Genomic DNA, 18711 nt, shown 5'->3' with positions numbered 1-18711 from the left:
CTTCACACACACACAGACAGTGTCACAGAGAGGAGACCCCGCCCTGCCTGTTTCCTGTCTCCGCCTCTGTCGCTCTTTATTTTCTTCTGTTCATTACATACATAGCAGGGACGGACACGGCATTAGGTAAGCAATGTTGTTCCTGAGCTCCGATAATACCTATCGTGACGGCTGCCATTCCCCTCTCTTTCCTCAGACACCGATGATGTCTGCTTATTCAAACTGCTCTCATGAAGACATACTTACAAAATATGAAATGCAGCTATGGCTCTGTGCACACTGTCAACTATATTTACGCATGAATACAAATGCTGAAACGCACATGCACACATACCGCACGTGCAGCAAACAAACACCTCTCCTGGGTCTTTCCTTGAGTATTATTTACATTAGCACAGCCAATATGAATAATTAAATAAAGACTGAGATCCCTTGTCAGACATGACATTTAAAACAGCAGCATCTCCCTCAGAGGCAGTAATGGCTTCTGTTACATCTTCTTGATCTTCTTATCAACTCCCACAGAGTGGTACAAAATTGCAGGATAGAATAAATTCCCAACCTATCTTGCTAAATAAAGGTTGAATGAATAAACACTGTCACTACTGAATGAAGCTCAATTTTTATCTGGCATGTCATTATGGAAGAATAGCCTTCTGTCTATGATATGATCATCTGCAGAGGTGGGTTTTGTTTTCTCTCCCTCTGACGGCAGGCTTCTTTATGTCAAAGTGGTTGTGTTACTCACATTGTAGAAGAACAGCACAAAGCACAGCCATGTGTTTTGCATCCCTTACTGATGTGTAACTGTTGGGGGAAAAAAAAAAAATACTCCGATTCAGCATCTTGTTCCTGTCTGTCTCCACAGGCTCTTTGGAAGTTGTGTTTGTCAGAATGTGCCGTGCCTTTGACTCGCAAAACAACACAGTCTATTTTGATGGAAAGTATGCCGGACCTGATGTGTTCAAGTCATTAGGTAAGTGGAGTGTGTGTGTGTGTGTGTGTGTGTGCGTGCATGTGCACGTTTGTGTGAGTTTACATGTGTGTATTTGTATGCTGCTGTGTTTGTGTGTGTTTCTTACAGTGTCTTACACCTTCCCTTGGTGTAATAGCCCAAATTAGAGTCTGCTGCTCTGTTTTACACAATGCTGAAGGCCTGAAAGCAAACACGAAACACTCATCCCTGCCTCACCTGGCATTGCTGTCTCTGCAATGGTTATTTATGGTAGAACAGAGATGTTAGTGAGGCTCTGCTGCATATGGCTCCTGTAACTGTGGAATAAATAAAGCCAGACGGAGGGTCTTTAGGGGGAGCGCTATCAAAACCATCATTGATAGTCTGATAGAAAACATCTCAGGCGAAAGCAAATAGCATTCGTGTTTGACTGCCGTGACAATAGTAAGACTCTCCACCGTGGATTTTCTCAGATTTCCAACTGCCTTTTGACGGTAAAAAAACCCCCATGTAAATATGTCCCATGGCGGCAGTAAAAATGCTGAATTCTGGTTCTTGGTGTGAGTTTGCCATTCCGTGTATCTCCCCGTTTGTGTGTATGTGAGTGAGCATGTGTATCTGTCCCAGCTTGGAGAGTCCCAGTGTCCTGTGTGTTCTGCACAGGGGGGTCCGCGGCAGGGTAGGCAGAGTGATGGGCTTCCCGAGCCGCAGTGGCATCAGCCTGTCTCTCTGTATCCCCGATAATTGATTTAACTAAAAGCCTCAATAGTGACCTCATTTTGGCTTGCATAACACCACCCCAACTGCCAAAAGTGACTCATCTGGGAGGCACAACTCAGTAAAGGCATTGCCTGTTCTGCTGAAGACGCTCCCATGTGCTGTCAGCATGCCGCTCGTTTTCATTCCTTCCCCTTCCTCTCCCCTCCCCGTGTGCCTCTCTCCCAATAAAGATCAAGAGTGAATGTTGTTCTTTGGTCTTCCTCATCCTAAGCCCTCTCTCTGTGTCCTTTGCTGTGGCAGGCTGTGACGACTTGATCAGCTCCGTCTTCGAGTTTGGGAAAAACTTGTGTTCTATGCACCTGTCTGAGGATGAGATCGCCCTGTTCTCCGCCTTTGTGTTGATGTCTGCTGGTAGGTGTCACTCACCGTGCAAAGGGAAAAAAAAGAGAGGGAGACGCACATTCACCACGACAAAGAACGCTGTTGCCCTCCTCTTTTTCTCTGTCAATTAGCATCTGGTATTAGTGGCGCTGCATCCATTTCCTTTTCACGTGAGCCAAGTTGACTGTTAACGGGCTTTCAAGTGTGTGCTTTTACATTAACAAGCAGTTGTGATAATTTACCTTTCAGACCGGTCTTGGCTCCAGGAGAAGGTGAAGGTGGAGAAACTCCAGCAGAAGATTCAACTGGCCCTCCAGCACGTCCTGCAGAAGAACCACAGAGAGGATGGTATACTTACAAAGGTACAGTACACTTCATCCATTATCCCTGAAAATTGCTGTCTGCTAAGCATGCTCTACCCTTATAGCGGCGCAATCAACCACTGTTTAGGATCTTTATCCACAGGCCATCAACCATTTTTAGTGCATTTGGTTAAGCTTACACAGATTTCAGGGGAAGCATTCATAATGGTTCACTAAATGCCTTTTTATCAGTAGAGAAGTGGCAATTTATCAATTGTACCAGCTCCGTAATATGAAGTGTCAAGTTTTCCTCTTGCCTGAGCTCTTGTCTCAATATTTACAAGTCTGTTTGCCCCTGTGTGAGCGGGAATACACTGTAGGGAGGAATGTTTTTCACTACCATTGCTCCATGTCCTTGCCTCCCTGTGAATCTAAACAGCCTGTCTCCTCTCTCTCCACAGTTGATATGCAAAGTGTCGACACTGCGAGCGCTGTGCAGTAGGCATACAGAGAAGCTTACAGCTTTCAAAGCAATATATCCAGACATTGTGCGTGCCCACTTCCCCCCCTTATACAAGGAGCTGTTCGGATCAGACTTTGAGCAGTCCATGCCCGTTGACGGGTAGCAGCCCTGCCAGGTGCCAGTGTGCCCACCGTAGGGGAATGTGGAGGAGGAATCTGAGACACTTTATTGGTGCCCTGCACAAAACCAGAGCGGACAGATGGCACGCTGTTCAACTTCTTCTTTTACTTTGAGGGGGAGGGCTTAGGGAGTTGATTCTTAAGGTTTACTTTATTGAATTTATTTGTCTTCGGAAGACTTGTGGGACCCGACACCCCATGGGACATGAAGAGGAGACAGGGACAAATGATTTCTGTCTGGTTGAACTTGACCCTCTTTTGCGCATTTCTATCATGATTCACTTCATTTCATTCATTCATTTTCCCCAGTATTTTGCGCATCACCCACATCTGACTTGTAATCACATAAACAATTACTGAGTCACTTTTGGATTTTAAAAATAGCTGAAGACGTCTTCAATTTGAAGATAAATCCGCATCAGTATTGTTTTTCAGACGGTTTTAGTGTTTTCACATTCAAAACATCGACTAGTATTATCCCTACCTCCCTGAAAACTGAAAGAAACAGCTGACAAATGCGCACATTTTGGTCAAGTTCAGCCCTTTTTCTCTTGTGTTCAGTCATATCTTTTGGATGCCGTTCTTGGAATGAAAACTCACAGCGACTTTGAGGGAGGGTCTGTCGGCATGGTGATGCAATCGACACCTCTCTATGGACAATCGTTCAAAAAAAAAAGAAAAAAGAAGCATATAGAATTCTGGTAATTCTAATGAAAACGCAATGATTTTAGCTGTCAAAGACTCCATCCACCATTGTTGCATAGTGGAATCATGTAAGGCCATCTGCTATTAATCCTTCTCTGGACAGGTGCCCTGGAGAAGCACAGGGCATCAACACAATGAAAAGGGTCCATTCCACCTGTTTTATAATGTACTACAGGGTATATGGTCATAAGTACTTACTATACAGAAAAAAATAAATGTTTATAGAATCTATTTTAAATAACATGTATGATATTAGTAGTTAGACCATTCTTAATTGTTGAATTGATAAGGCACTTTTATTTACACCTTTCTTTAATTTAAGACTTGTATATTTACCTAGTGATGTGTTGCATGTGCACAAGAAATACAAGTTGAACCACGGTCACAGAGGCGAGTCCTGGGAGCTGCAGATGATACTGGTTTGGAAGTGTAAGGGCTGTCTGTTAGGATTGCTGGCGAGGCTGCCGGTTGGTGAACAAAGAAGGCAGCTTAGAGGAGCTCTGTCGCTTGTTTACCTCATCAACGGCCTGAATGACACCTGTCAAAACGTAGCTCTGATACTTGGATTGAGCGGCTAAAAAGAAAGAAAGAATAAAGAGGTGTTGTTTGGTGAAACATTTGCAACATACTGGCGTTCATATACCACAACAATATTTGGTACTAATTTTACATTGAAAAAACCTCACGTAATATGTAAAGAAGGCCACAAGAAAACAGAAGTTAAACATCCCAGCCAGGTTTTAAAATCCACACATAGACCGTAATCCAATTGTTCCATCTAGTGGAAGGTGAAGATACAGCAAGCAGGTTGACAGCCTAATGACAAAGATATACAGTCCAACCTAAAAGCACATTCATGAGCCGCTGTCAAACTGTTCAGATTGTTTTTGTTGTTGTTTTTGAGTGACTTTATCTGCCTTCTCATCACAACCTCAGCCTCAGCAACGCCACAACAGGACACAGAAGGAGCAGTGAAGGGAAAGTGAATATTCAAAGCCTTGTCTGGTAGTAAAGCTTCTATTTTTGTAACATGTTTTGGTTAAAAAAAAACTCATGAAAGAGAACGAGGGAGAGAAGAAGATGTCAGGTAGCACTTAACTATATTCCTGCAATAATTAGACTCGCTGTTGTTTGTACGATTAGGGGAGAAACATAAAAATGGTAGGACAAGTGCTATTTTCAGAATGCTTTGTTGTTGTGCTTCTGTTTTGTTGAGTGTGTCTTTCTTGTCAGTGTGGTAGTAAAGTGGTAGAAAAAACCCTGGATGTGCCAAACAGTAGTCGTTGCTTCCGCTTTCCAGTCTACTCGTCTATAATGTAGAATGGATTCCTAAGACATTCCAGCAATCTCAGTAGCGGCTTCTAGAAAACTCTTTCAAGAAAAGATCAAAAAACAAAAAGAAAAAAAATGATATCCCTTTAGAAAACCCAACAAAGCATGTTGATACATCTGTCACCAACCGTAACATAGAATCCAGTTGTTTGTCTTTTGTTTTCCTGTTTGCACACTGTCATTCCTCAGCCGTGCAATTTGCACAAGGCGTTAACACCTTGTGCTGTCACCCCTCAGGGAAGAGTTTCTTTTGCGCTTTCTGTTTGAGAGGACATTTGTTTGTACTCATTAGGTTTAGTTTGTGTTGTTGTTTTTTTTGTCAGGGATGTTCCATGAGAAGTGGTTGAGATTTCACATTTGAATATTCATCAGAAAGTATTGATGTCTTCAAGGGGGCCCCCAGCCACTCAAAGACCACTGCGCCCCTTTTTGTCAAGTTCAAGAAAAATCTCATTTGTATAAACAACAAAACCCATCACTTTTAGAAACCGCAATTTTATCAGTACACAGCATATTCCTGTCACACACACACAAAAAAAAATCAGTTTTGGTTTCAAACGGTGTCATCAGGGTCTTTAAAAATGATAACCCTCTTTGTTAGAAAAACCAAATATTCTTATGCAATACTAAATCTGTTGTGTTTGGGTTGTAGTAGATATGCTGTACCTAAGTAATAATCTCTGTTATGATCCAATGCTATTTGGATATGCACAAGCCCTCTACGACGAGTAAACCTCAGTCTCCCAGCAAAAGAAACCCAGTCTGGAACACTGCTAGACAATCCAGGTTGAGAGGCCCAGTGGCCCAGCAAGAGCAGCGGAAGAGGATGAGGTGTGAACGCTCAGGGAGGTAACAGGTAGACCGAAGAAGCAGCTCGCTTTCCTCTGGACAGTTGCCGAGCATTTGATTAGCTCTCATGCGAATTTATGAGGAGGTCTTTAAAAATCTCTTCAAAGCACCCGATTGATAAGAGGAGGGGGGCGTAGCACACTGAACATGCGGAGCATAGAGCACTTACTGTTCAGAAAATGATTGAGAGATGGAGGCTTGGCTGATATCCTGTTATTTATTTGCAAAAAAAAAAAATTGGTTTGTTTCAACAAAAAAAAAAAGATTCAATTTTCTTAAGCTGTTGTAATATCGCTTGATGGTCGCATAAAACGATTCATTCTTTTTCTCAAATATGATCAGCTAAAGGTCTACCGCCAAAACGGTTCTTCTCTCATAAAGTGAAAATTTGTTTTTCATTTTATCGAAGTGGCATGTAATGTCTTCTACGATACAAAACAAGCAATATGCCTTGTGTTACAATTACGGGTCTCTACAGTGCAGTCGTCATCCTTTTTGAATTGACTTTATTCGTCCAGCTGACTCAAACTGATGACGTTAACTCTCAGTCCAGAACAAAAAAAACCCCGTCACTCTGTTTTCATCTTCTTCTGTACTGGTATGGTTGCGATATTGGCAGGATAGCAGAAAATGGTCATCAAACACATGAATACTTGTGTCTAACTATAAACTGCGCCTTCACACAGGCCTGTAAAGTGATGTCCTTCTGTATATTCTCACTTGATATATCCCAGTTTAAGTAAGGGATTGATGCTAAGTGTGCTACTCAATCAGTGTATAGTATACAGTAAAATGTGCTGGTCCTTCTGTCTCTGCTCTGTTGTCTGTGTGTATAAAGCAATAGTGTGTATGTATGCGTGTGTGTATGTGTTTGTTCTCACAGTGTGTGAATAAAATAAACCCCAGACAAGGCTTTAATAATTACAAAGGAACAGGGTTATGTGGACGAGGATTTCTTTTTGGTCTTTTTTAGAAATGTAAGGTTTTGGAAATGCCAAGCTTGATCCATCCATAATAGGTTTAGGTTTTAAAAGCATGACATAATGCCTTCAACAATTCATAGGTCTGCAGAATGCTGTGAGGCAACATTGACCAGCTTCACAGCGGAAACATGCTTCCCTCTCATTTCGGACAGCGCGGCTACGGCCTGAGCTGAGATGAATTGACATGAATTCTGGAGTGTAAATTGTGAAAATGAGTCTTCTCGGCCATAAATTGTGAAGATCAGTGTTATGTCACGCTTAAAGTTGTGTCGGTGTGTTACCCCGAATTATGAGTCATCACCTTTTTAACAGAACTCATTTTCCAAAGCACAGCTGATAAGGATTTATGATTAAAAATACGTTTAAGAATATCGTTTAAAAAAGAAAAAGAAAAGCAACTTTTAGCCATAATCGAATGTCAAGCAATAATATATGTCTTGTGTATTCTTTTTGATTCTTTTGTGCATAATAGTCTTTGAACATCTGCATGTCAATACACCTTTTATTTATTGACTTTTGGTTTACTTTGTGTTGATTTTGTGGATGTTTTTATGTTCCATCTGTATATTTGACGAGTTCTGTTCCCAGGTGGCGAACGAGGAACTTATTTTCTCACTCTTTCTCTCTCTCTCATTCTCAGCCGTTTATTCACCATATTTAATGTTATTATTGATCACATGTATAAAGGTAGCTTTGTAATTTCTGTCTGTATAGATAAGAGGAAAATACTGCTACTAAGGCCTACCCAGTGAAACTATTTATCTGTTTATCAATTACACCATAATGTACGATAACTCTCTAGTTTCCAGTTTGCTTCCCTCCTTTAGGATTAGTTTGATAGAGATAAGGGTGTGCTGACATTTATTTTGTGTTGCCCTGATGTGTGGTGCTAGGTAAGTTAATTTTGTGAACAAAGTATTGATTCCTAAGCCCGGCCGCCCTATTAGTCCGTTAATTTCATTGCATATTAATGTATTATTGATATTAGGACTCAATAAATGATAATGATAATAAAAATGATAGTGGTAAAATGACCCGGCCGGTACCTGTATCAGTGTGCTAGTCTTGGGATAAGGCACTTATTTCCTTCTGACTTATAGCAAAGCTAGTATAGTATGCTAGTTAACAAACTATTTAAGGTTACTTTTCCGGTTTGTGGAAAAATGATAATATTCAAACTGAAACAGCAGTATTGTGTTTTTTTCTTTGTCTGATTGTAAAAACCACTCACTGAGGCTATAGTTTGTCAGGTTTTAAGATACTAAATATTTCCCTCTCTTTGTGTCTGCATAGTTCTCTACCTGATGCAGGGAAGTGGTGCTTGGATTTTATTAAACAGAGCCTCGGTATGCTTTTATTATTCCCCATTTTAGACTATCCTGAAACTGGTTTCTTTAGACAGTAGCGTAAACCTCTTGCACCACATGAAGTGTTACAAATTTACATGAAAAAAAAATCGCCATTTGAGGACAAAGTTGACCTTTTCTCTCCACTCTGTAGCAAATATCAGTGAGAATATGCTTGCAATAATACACAACGTATCACACTGAGTGCCTCTCGGTGTAACAAGATGCATACATGGTTTTGATTGTCATTTTTTTGTGGTTTTACAGACGTGTACTGAAGTGACGATGTATTTTGTACATGAGGATGAATTCTCAACTCTCACATGCTTCAAATGTTTTTCAGATTCTTTCTTTATGTGATGTTAATCATTTTCACATGGGTTGATGCGCTCGATGTTAAAGGGTTTCAATGTGTAGATGGTCCGTTTAGAGTGTACGTGTCACCCCTTACCTCGTTTTTTGAGAAACGTAACTGGGAAGTTTGTTTCATGTTGATCTTGAATGGTCAAATAAATGCTTGCAGACAGAAAAGTTCACCTTTCTTTGATCAGGCAAAAACTAACAGGCAACCCACATTTCTTCAATTTCTGTTTGTTTTATATCGACTCTTTTTTTAATTTCATTGATATTTACTAATGCATTGTATATCAAGTAGTTGTATGTGTTTGTAAAGGAGGCATACAACACATCTGGATTTCTTTAATGTTCTGTGTTCAATGTGCGCTCAGTCGGTTGGGGTAACTTAACATGAAGGGTGGGTGGAGCAGGGGTGGATTCTTTTTCCATGCAAAAGCAGTGCAAATTATGGGAAAGCCGAAACGAGTGTGTGGTTGTCACAAATTTCTAAGTCACACGTTTGCTACTGATGTTAAAATGGGGACAGATGATCATGTACCTTTTTATCCAGCTCTTTTGAACTCTCTTTAGCAGGTAGTCTATTCACAAACGTAGTTTTGCTCCTTCTTGTCTGATTCTTAAATATGAAAATAAGTATTTTGATTAATTTTGTAAATACAGCTGTAAAGAAAAATAAGAAATTTAATGTTGTCTTTTAAATACTTTTCATTCTAATATGAATGTTGTTATATTGTACTTAGAAACTGTACCTTTAATATTACCTTTATTAAAAGTGCATTGGACACATCGATTTTAGATGTGCTTTATGTGCTGTTATCCCATAATAAAATTTACCGCTTGTAATGGGCTTTTATTTCCTGACTATTTATCCGTCTCTGTTGTCTGCTCTCTCTTTGGCTCACTCTTTTCAACCAAATTAATCAAATTGTATATTTTTGATTCACAATCATTTTATCAGGCCCAACTGTTTGAATTTGTGTTTCAATATTTTCCCTAAATTTGTGCAACTGGCAATGAAAATCTAAATAAAGGTATGCCAATACTTTAACCACACGCTAAAAAATACTAAGAAACCTTAACAGTTAACATTTTTTTATTTAAGACATATAACATCCCTGGGTTATTACATATTAAGATGCAAAACCATTTGACCAATATGATAACTCAATTGTGGTCATGACATATCAAATTTAAATTCAGACAATGTTCTTGTTACATGATTCATCAGTCAACATGTGTTGATTAATGAGACTGAGGAATTCTTTCCAATTACTAAATTATGAAATGAATATTCCCTGCAAGGCATTTTAATATTTCATCTCATTTTCCTATCTAACCTTGGACATTTTGACAACGCAAAATTAACTGCAATATGATACATTTGTGCAAAATACTTTCAAGTGGACACAAATCATATACCTTAGAATATTTGCAAAGAATTGTATCATTGACCAAATGCAAAATAAAAGCAAGACCAATAGGAGGTTTTGAGCCATATGTGTACAGACAATGCCCATGATGCGATTGTTTCTAAAGCTTTATATTTATTTGTTATATTATATTTATTATATTGTTCACCAAAACAATGGTGAATGTACCCCAAGGTACTGAGCCAGGCATGGATATGAGCATTAAGGGTGAAAAATGCAAGAAATCATGCCTGTTTAGAAAGTGTCTGTTCAGAGACAAGAGACTGGATGCAGCAAAAGGGGCCTTTCATAACTTTTAAGAAAAAAATAATTATTAAACAGACATTAGGACACTGTGTCCCGCTGAGCCAGACAGTGCTGGTTCGGAACACAATGGGATGTCATCAACTCTCTTTCAGATGAGCTGGAGGAGGACGGTTATTGTACACCTTAGTCAAGGTACAGAGAAGGAGGTTCTTGTTTCAGGGACCGGTGTTTACATCATAGGTTTAAATGCACGATAAATAAACTATCGTCAATGTCCGGAAGGGGCAGCAAAGCATACAAAGCGCGTTATGTCTACATAATTTCACCAGACGAAGAATGTCACCTGTCAAACGTTTGTTAGCTGGCTAACGCTAACTCGTATATTTACAGTTGCGGCATTCTTAAGGACTGCTTGTTAGTATTGACCATAATGGAGCTGGTATGGTGAGTAATATTGTCACTGCAGTATGCAGAATATCATATTGGTAGATTGAGCGACAATTCAGGCAACCTACATTAACTTTGGGCTAGCTAATGTTCGCTAACAAGCTAGTTAGCGCCCCAGTGTTGTGGAGACTGACTATGCAAACCAAGTGTTATCCAAGCTAACTAACTAACGTTAAATTACTTGGATATTAAAAATGCACTTAACCGGACAGTGTGTTACTGTATTGCAGCTATTATTCGTTAACGTGCTTGTATTTATAACACGAGTGTGAACCAGGGAAGACAAAACGAGAGAGCTGCATCATGCTAACCTTAGTCAAGTTTTTTAATGTTACCGGAAGTTAACGTTAACAATAAGATAAACGCAGTATTTTTTTTAGATGACCGAAATGTTGTGCGTTGATTTTATGACTAACTTATAATTAATATAGCATACACTGGGCATATGTGTTCTTACTTCAGGACGTTAGGTTGTTGTGAATTAAATATTGTACGAATCACAACTTTAATATTAGCTCTTATTTTGAAGGCTTAAACAGGAAGTTGTGTGTATTCTAACGTTAAAGTTTCCTGACTTGATGCTCTGTAGCACGTGTGTAGGTAACGTTAATTACAAGCTGACTACTAATTTACAGGTAGCGTTAGCCTAATTGAAATTAAAACATTTTGGCACCAAATATAGATTGCTTACTTCCCACAGCTGTTGCTTGCTGGATGTCCACCCAGTAAAGAATAAATGTGTGCAGTATGATTTATTTATTTTACTTTCTACCCTACAACAGAAATTTGTAAACACCAATTAAGTTCTCCTGTCCGACATGCCAACAGAAGTCTTTCCCAGAATTAAAGCAGAACAGAAACAGGCTCTTTAATATGATTTGTTTTCTCTTTTTAATTTAAGGGAGGACCTTCCAGTCCCTGAGGCTCCTTTCTTTACCAGAGACCTCTATGACAAATATTCACTTGCACCTAATATCAGAGAACTATGGGCCTTTCTCCAAAGGTATGTCAATGATTAAACATATTAAGTAATACATCAGTTCAGGTGCATTTTTTTCCTGTGTAATTAGTGAGTGTTTATCTTCCATGTTGTTTTTCGCCAAAGTCCATTGGAGAACAATAAACAGGCACGTGGGACTGCAAAGGCCTCTGGCTCTCCTTCCACAAAAGCAGCTGCAGAGTTTAAAGACAACGGTTGCATCAGAAAGGATGAGTTGGACGGCTGTGATAGTGATGATCCGCATGCAGATAATGCTGCAGGAGTTACAGAACAACGTAAGGATCCTAAAAAATCCAGAGTGAAGCTCAAGCAGGTTGAGAATGAGACAGTTGCTGCTTATCCTGAGCCCACACTGCCTGTCCCATGTATGTCCAGCCTGTCCAGCAACGAACAGAAGACGTATCTTAGCATTTTGATGAGTAAGAAAATAACAGATCCTCCACAGGTAACGGCATTATCTCCTTAATGGTGTTTTTAAACCTGCCAGACCTCGTTGCATCCCTTCTTTAACTTACGTGCTCTGATGTTTCAGAACTTGAAGGCACGGGTAAACAATGAAGTGATGCAGTTCATGAGCTACCTGCAAGATGTGGCCAGAATATGTGCGGACGACTACAACTTCATATCACAGGGAGCTATGCAATATTCAGAGGTACTGATACGACAAGGATTGCACCGTATATATATATTTGCATAAGCATTCAAACATTGAGCGCTGATTTGTGTTCCAGGAGTTCTTCAGGGGGTGTTTGGAGCACATTCAGGCATTTCCTGAGCTCTATCAGATCTATGAGATGACTAGTTTGACAGGCGGAACATTCGACCCAGGCCTGACGCTGACCTTTGAGAAACAGCTGCTGATCATGGTAATCTACCTTTGAAGTGTTGAGTATCACATGAGAGCTGTTCCTTAATAACAGATATGTAGGATAACTACTTCATCTACATATATGTTGTTCATAAATACCATTGTCCAGTGTTCTACTCAACCGTTACAACTTTGAAGTGTTGAATTGCAGAATCAGTCTTTCGGTGTTGATTCACTTCCTCTATTTCCATGTTTGTACCCTTTTTTTATTTCTCCAGGGCAATGTGGATATTACAGACCACAAGATGGTGCCTGCTGATGCACAGCTTGCATCGGATTATCAGAGTGTTTCATCAGAGAATCCTCCAGCTAAAAAAGCCAAGGACATGCACGCTGTAAGCAGTTGTCTCGCTTTTTTAATTACTCCGATAAAGTAAGTCACAAAGACGTTTTACGGCTAGAATGGGATTCATGACCGCAGGTCTATTGTTAAATCCATTTTAGCTCTTGCAGTTTTCACAAAAGACACCAGAGGGTGTTCATGTCTTGCTCAGCAAAACCGATGCTAATTGTGTTTCTGAAAGATGCCAGGACGCACACACACACGGTACTGTCAAAAGTCCAGTTCATTGTAGACGGTCGTGTTTGACTGATGGAGTCGATGTTCTGGTCGTGTGACCTAGTCTTGTTTTTCTCCACAGAAAATCAGCACTGATAGTAATGCCGAGAGTCTGTCTGCCCGCTATGAGCCTGAAGTGTGTCTGACTCGAGATGCCCTCGTCAGGCTGCTAGACAACCATGGCCCTGACTTTGGAGAGCAATGGGAACTGCCCGTTTGTGTCCAATTAAACCCAGGAAAAGGTACAACATCATCAGTCGGCCATTCACACTGTTGGAGTGGAAGTTATGTTAACTAGGGCCAATTTAGGCTTTGCTTCCATGAGTAAAAATACTAATAAGAACCAGACATCTCCTTTACTCTCTCTCTCCTTTGTGTTGCAGTTCACTTTCAGTCATCAAATGCCAGAGAATAATACAAATAACAAGCAGAAGCCTATATTAGGAGGTGCATAAGGATCTATCCATATATATGACACAAAGTTATTACGTTGACCGTAAAGAACGCACGTTTCACATTAACAGCACACGTACAGATTTGGCAAGATAGTCGCCTGATTGTCCTTTTGAGGGGTGAGACACTTTGAGTGGTGTTGGTGAAAGAATGCACCAGTAAAGAAATCTGAGATGAAGCACAAGTGTGTAGTGATGTTGAATGGCCTCGTGGTGGCACTGTTTCACATTTCCCTTTTTGTTTCCCACATCTTATTCACAGGCAGCAGTCAGAAGAAGACTGTGTACATAGACTCGCCCCTGCTGCAGACTGAAATGACAGTGAGAGAGAGGTCACATATCTACCACGAGGAGAGTTTGAAGCTTTCCATCAAGAAGGACGGGAGTAAAAATGTGTTCCATTTAATGACGGAGCTTCCTGAGGATCACCAGCAACTCCGCGCCGTATGTAGTCGCACAAATAGAAGTCGTATACGTGGTGTCATGTACGGGGTCTTACTTCACCTGAACAATGATTCTTTGTTTTCTGTTTCTAAATCAGGAGAGGTCACAGAGAAACTTGGTGTCTTCTGGAAACAATGGTCTTGACTTTGAGGTGGACCTCGCTGACCTGGAAACATTTGGAGAGGAGCCCCCCATTAAAACCCCCAAAATGCAGAATGCATGTGTTAAAAGTTCAAATGCGCCGAGTTCCCCGCCTTTAGCTAAGACGAAAAAGTCCAGTGAGCATCTTGTAACCACTAGCGGCAGTTCACAAGAGGAGATGGACACCGCATCGACAGATGTGAATGGTCCCGTAAAAGAGGAGAGTGAGGCCACTGCCCCCGAAAACGAACAAATGAGGTCGGACACTGCTCAACAAAGTGACGAAGACCTACCTTTTATAGGAGACTCGGATGATGAGAAGCTGGTCATTGATGACTCGCTGTCTCCAGCTAACGCACGGACCACATCACGCTCTGCAGACCCCCCGATAATCCCCGTCTCCGAGTCTGTACTTATAAACCCCGAGTCAGCGTCTCCTCAAAAAGGTACGAAGCAGAGGCGACAACTCAAAAGAGCAAACGTATCTGGCGACCAGCTGGGTGAGATCCTGCGCATGCAGACTGCCATGTTCAACTCTCCCAGTGACGCAGCCAAAGGCTCCACCATATCCCAGGAAACCAGCTCACCCACCCGAAGCACGGGACCCTCGGTTCACTCCCACCCAGTGTCTCTGGTGAAGCCCTGCGTGTCCTCATATTTGGAGAGGAACCAGAACCAGGATGGAGAGACCTGCGTATCTGCACCAGTGGTCAACATCACTACTACGGAGCACAGAAGTTAGTTTCATTCTGTGGATTTAGGTTGTGTTTATGTGCTCGATTAACATAGTTCATCATTGCCTCCCACACAGAAATCCTGTCACAAGACTTGCAGGCTAGTACTGAAGATGAACAAGACTACCAGGCTCCAGAGGAAGGAAACCTGCTCTATAAGCTCTACAGTCTGCAAGATTTGCTGCTCATGGTGCGCAGCTCTGTCTCACTGACTCATAACAGAAAAGTAGGCCAGAGCAGCCAAAACCAGGTAGACCTGTTAGTTTACCTTCATCCTCCAGATTGTAATAGTGTCTTTTCACATGAATATATATGCAACAGCCTTATTGCTGTCCGTCTGTTTTCTTCCCCAATAGTTTGTGCCAGTGCATGTCTTACCCAAGCTGGAGTACCAGTTGAATTATGGTGTCGAGTGTCTGAGCAGCAGTGAGGCTTGCCAGCTGTGGACTGAGACATTGCTCCACTCCAGCACTGTATCATACATAGGTAAGAAACAGCTCTTATCACTTCTACCTGCAACCATTTTTTTTTTTTCTAAATTCAGTGAAAATTAAGAAAGAAATGTCACCAAATTGCTCTCGGTTCCAGTGCGGGAGGAGTATGCCTTCAGCCTTTCATATTGTTCAACATTATTGCCAGGAAAATAGTCAAAGTACTATTTCCTGAGAGGGTTCAGTGGAGTCCACATGGCACATCCTCCCACAAACCAATGGAATAGTCTTTAGATGACTCACCATCCTGCTGTGGCTGTGTAGTGAATGAGTTTACTTTGTTGCCATAACTACAGCCACATTTGATTGTGGGGAATAGCAAAGCAGATCTCAGCTAAATGTTGTTTTGAACTTCAGTTAAATCCCCTTAATGCACATTGTGTGCTTACCTGTAGCTCAAAGATCTATCCTTTTTCTGCACTAGGTTGACTGATGTGTGTAGGTGTTGGCTGGGAATGTACGTCATCTCTCCTGCTTCATGATTTAATGGCAAAGAGCTGTCTCTGGGTTATACCCCTGTCCAGTCTCTTGGCATAGTTGACATACCAGGCAGGATCTCTCCTCAGCGTCACAACAAGTGTATATCCTGGTTTCTTATATTCAGCTTCAGGAATAGCCAGTGAGAAAACAGTGATAATATGCCAGCTATGTGCAACGATAGAGATTCTTTCTCACTTCATGACACAGTTGATGAAAGATGTCCTTTTCTAAGTGGTTCGTAGTTCATCATGGGGTTCATCACGTGGCATTCCCCAGTTGTGTATTTCTGGCTGTGGGTGCCGGCCCTAAAACAGTCCATCATAATTGAAGGAAGGCCCTCTTGAAATAAGCAGACATTACATGCTGGAGTGGGAGGCATGAAAGGAGATGGGACCAACAAGCTTTTCTTACCACCCACTCAAGAGTGTAACAATGCAGGCGAATCAACAGCGACTAATTACTTTGTAAGCACTAGAGATGGGATTGATGATGAAGGGGAGCTCGTGATTTGCATGCTCATTAGATCGCGTTGCTTTCGCCGCGCGTCGCTCAAACCCTCCCGTTCTGTCTCTGCAGCTCACATCAATGCGCACACATCAAAAGTAGCTCTGCTGAGAAAGCTGCCCGACGACTGGAAACAGAACGTCTCCTGTGGCTTCAAGTGAGTGTCCTTACAACAGATGTGTGCAGATGATTGGGATTAGCCTCATCACCCCTGTATGATTATATAGTTTAAGAAGTTGTCGTCTTCAGAGTTAATCAATAATCCAAGCATGTTCATCGCCTCTGGTTCTGTCATCTTAATTAGTGTTGAAATTTAGATTACCACTAAAGTAGACGGATGAAAGTAGATGGACTAAAGCTCGGTGACGTCTCTTTTCCATCCACAGGCCATCGAAGTCCCTGAATATACTGCACCACCTACTGAAGAAGCTAACTGGGTGAGTTGTTGAAGACATTCTTTGTCTTGTTTTAGATTATTAGTCCTCATTGTCCCTTTTTTTTTTTTTTTTATAATGCCAGAATAATTATATTTTGGGTTGTCCGTCCGTTCATCTGGACGTATGTACCGTACATACGTATGTCCATCTGTCCTATTATGAACGCAATATCTCAGGAACGTCTGGATGGAATTTCTTCAAATTTGCATCCACTTGTACACAAGGATGCACTGATGATGTTTGTAGTTGAACATTTATTCTCTTGTAAGTATTTTTGCAAAAACATAATTTTTGCAGAATGAATGTTTTTATTGTCTTCATTTTAATTAATGTGTCCTTATGGAAGAACAGAAAATATTTAATGTGTATAAAAAAAGTAATATGTGTATGAACTAATATTGTTTAGTTGGGCCACATCTGCAGAAGAGTTGTCTCTCTGTCTTCATGCTCTGGTTAAGATGTCTGGTCAGCCTCGGGCTAAAAACACGACATTAGTTTTGCTTCATCTTTGTGTTGCGTTACGCAATCGGTGACTCATCGACACACAATACATGTGTCACCTTCTGCTTTCTTAACACTCTGTTCACCCCCATACCAGTCACTTGGCAGGAAACTAAGCATGCTGCATGTTTCAGTGTGTGGGTTTTGACTTTAACACACCCTCAATGACTTGGTTTGCTTTTCTGTAGGTTAGAGGAAGGACAGTACCTGATTGCGCACAAGGCAGGGGAACCATTCGTGACCTTATTAAAAGCGGCTAATGGGAAAGTGAGTCGGGGGGCATACAACCTGCAGCAGCTCCACAGCTCAGTGCCTCAGCCCCCAGCGTCCGGCCTCGTGCCCTGGATACCTGTTGATCCAGCTGTGGTCCTGCCCTTCCACCACAAACACGGCCGTGTCCCCTGCACCTTCCCACCGAAAGCCTTCATAAAGGTGTGTACTTGATAGATGACACGGTGAAAAAATACAAAAGCACTGGAGGTCATGTGGGACAAGTGATGGCAAGAGATGATTTATTTATTGACGTGTTTTATTGGTTAAAGCCGAGGAAGTCCACACCCACGAACACAGGGATTCTTTAAAGCCAAGATAACTGACATGCAGTCTCTCTCTAAGTTGAAGTGAGCGGAAAACGCTTGGCTGTTTTCTTAACAGACAGGCTGAACCAGCACACTACTGTGTAGTTTTCCTATGCAAGCCCACAACTAAACAAGGGAACAATAGAAAGCACAGGAATATCAACAACAGGTCAGCAGGGTTAGTGCCGTAGACTCTGCCACATGGAACTTTAGGCAGGAATCCAACGAATGTCTCAAAGTTATTTCAACTGCTTTTAACTTGCAAATATTTCACAATAAGTTTCAACAGGGCAATTGGATTGTCAACATTTGCCACAGATGCTTCTACTTCTGAGAGTGACAAATATACAAATCATTTGAGGGTACGATGCTACTGCAATTTAAATCTACAACCATTTTACCTTCCTTCATCCTTCCAGACAGCGAAAGATGGGTCATCGCAGTCCAACAGCCATGGAGCCGGGCAGTCACCCAACAAATCCAATGCAGGAGGCAAGAAGAAGAAGAAACAAAAGAAACGTGCAGCCAGGCGCAACAAGTACATCAAAAAGCTGGTTCAGAATTCCATTTAAGTTCTATCATTTCATATCAGATGAGGAGCTCGACCTGCTGCCAAGGAGAGGAAACAAGACTACTTATTAAATCTGTTTTTCAGACTGGAAATACATTTTGACCTCAAACATAAATGTGAATTCTGAAGCACTTTGAGAGTACAGAAAATATACTTTTTTTTTTATATTTTAATTTTGTTCAGAGACATGTATATTTTGTTAATCGTTATGTTTTGTGAAAACAATAAACTTTTGTGCAAGTAGCCGTGTGTGTGT

The 18711-nt window shown here is 41.2% G+C and overlaps 2 protein-coding genes across 2 annotated transcripts in view; both read left to right on the top strand.

Annotated features, from left to right (window-relative positions):
• Positions 1–9403, top strand: part of roraa (RAR-related orphan receptor A, paralog a) — a 43642-nt gene extending 34239 nt beyond the window's left edge. The window contains exons 7-10 of the mRNA XM_079274275.1: positions 869–976; positions 1976–2086; positions 2306–2418; positions 2820–9403. Coding sequence (XP_079130401.1) covers positions 869–976; positions 1976–2086; positions 2306–2418; positions 2820–2984 — 497 coding nt within the window. The 3' untranslated portion in view covers positions 2985–9403. The remainder of the gene's footprint in view (positions 1–868; positions 977–1975; positions 2087–2305; positions 2419–2819) is intronic.
• Positions 9404–10585: 1182 nt separating this feature from the next.
• Positions 10586–18698, top strand: ice2 (interactor of little elongator complex ELL subunit 2). Its single transcript, XM_079266396.1, has 15 exons — positions 10586–10692; positions 11597–11698; positions 11801–12140; positions 12228–12347; positions 12427–12561; positions 12782–12898; positions 13205–13364; positions 13837–14018; positions 14116–14896; positions 14971–15143; positions 15250–15379; positions 16441–16525; positions 16755–16805; positions 17495–17738; positions 18304–18698. The coding sequence occupies exons 1-15, from the start codon at positions 10679–10681 to the stop codon at positions 18454–18456; spliced, it is 2787 nt and encodes a 928-aa protein (XP_079122522.1). The 5' UTR covers positions 10586–10678; the 3' UTR covers positions 18457–18698.
• The last annotated feature ends 13 nt before the right edge of the window (positions 18699–18711 follow it).

This window comes from Melanostigma gelatinosum (assembly GCF_949748355.1).
Source record: "Melanostigma gelatinosum genome assembly, chromosome: 1".
NCBI classification, from domain to species: domain Eukaryota; kingdom Metazoa; phylum Chordata; class Actinopteri; order Perciformes; family Zoarcidae; genus Melanostigma; species Melanostigma gelatinosum.
Note: the sequence above shows the minus strand (reverse complement) of the source record. Positions and strands in the feature narration are given on the sequence as shown.

What these genes read in the sequence shown, in the direction of transcription:
- ice2 (XM_079266396.1), top strand. An exon ending in AAATAACAGATCCTCCACAG is followed by an intron (nt 12,141 to 12,227) that starts GTAACGGCATTA and finishes CTGATGTTTCAG; the next exon opens with AACTTGAAGGCACGGGTAAA. An exon ending in AACGTCTCCTGTGGCTTCAA is followed by an intron (nt 16,526 to 16,754) that starts GTGAGTGTCCTT and finishes TTCCATCCACAG; the next exon opens with GCCATCGAAGTCCCTGAATA.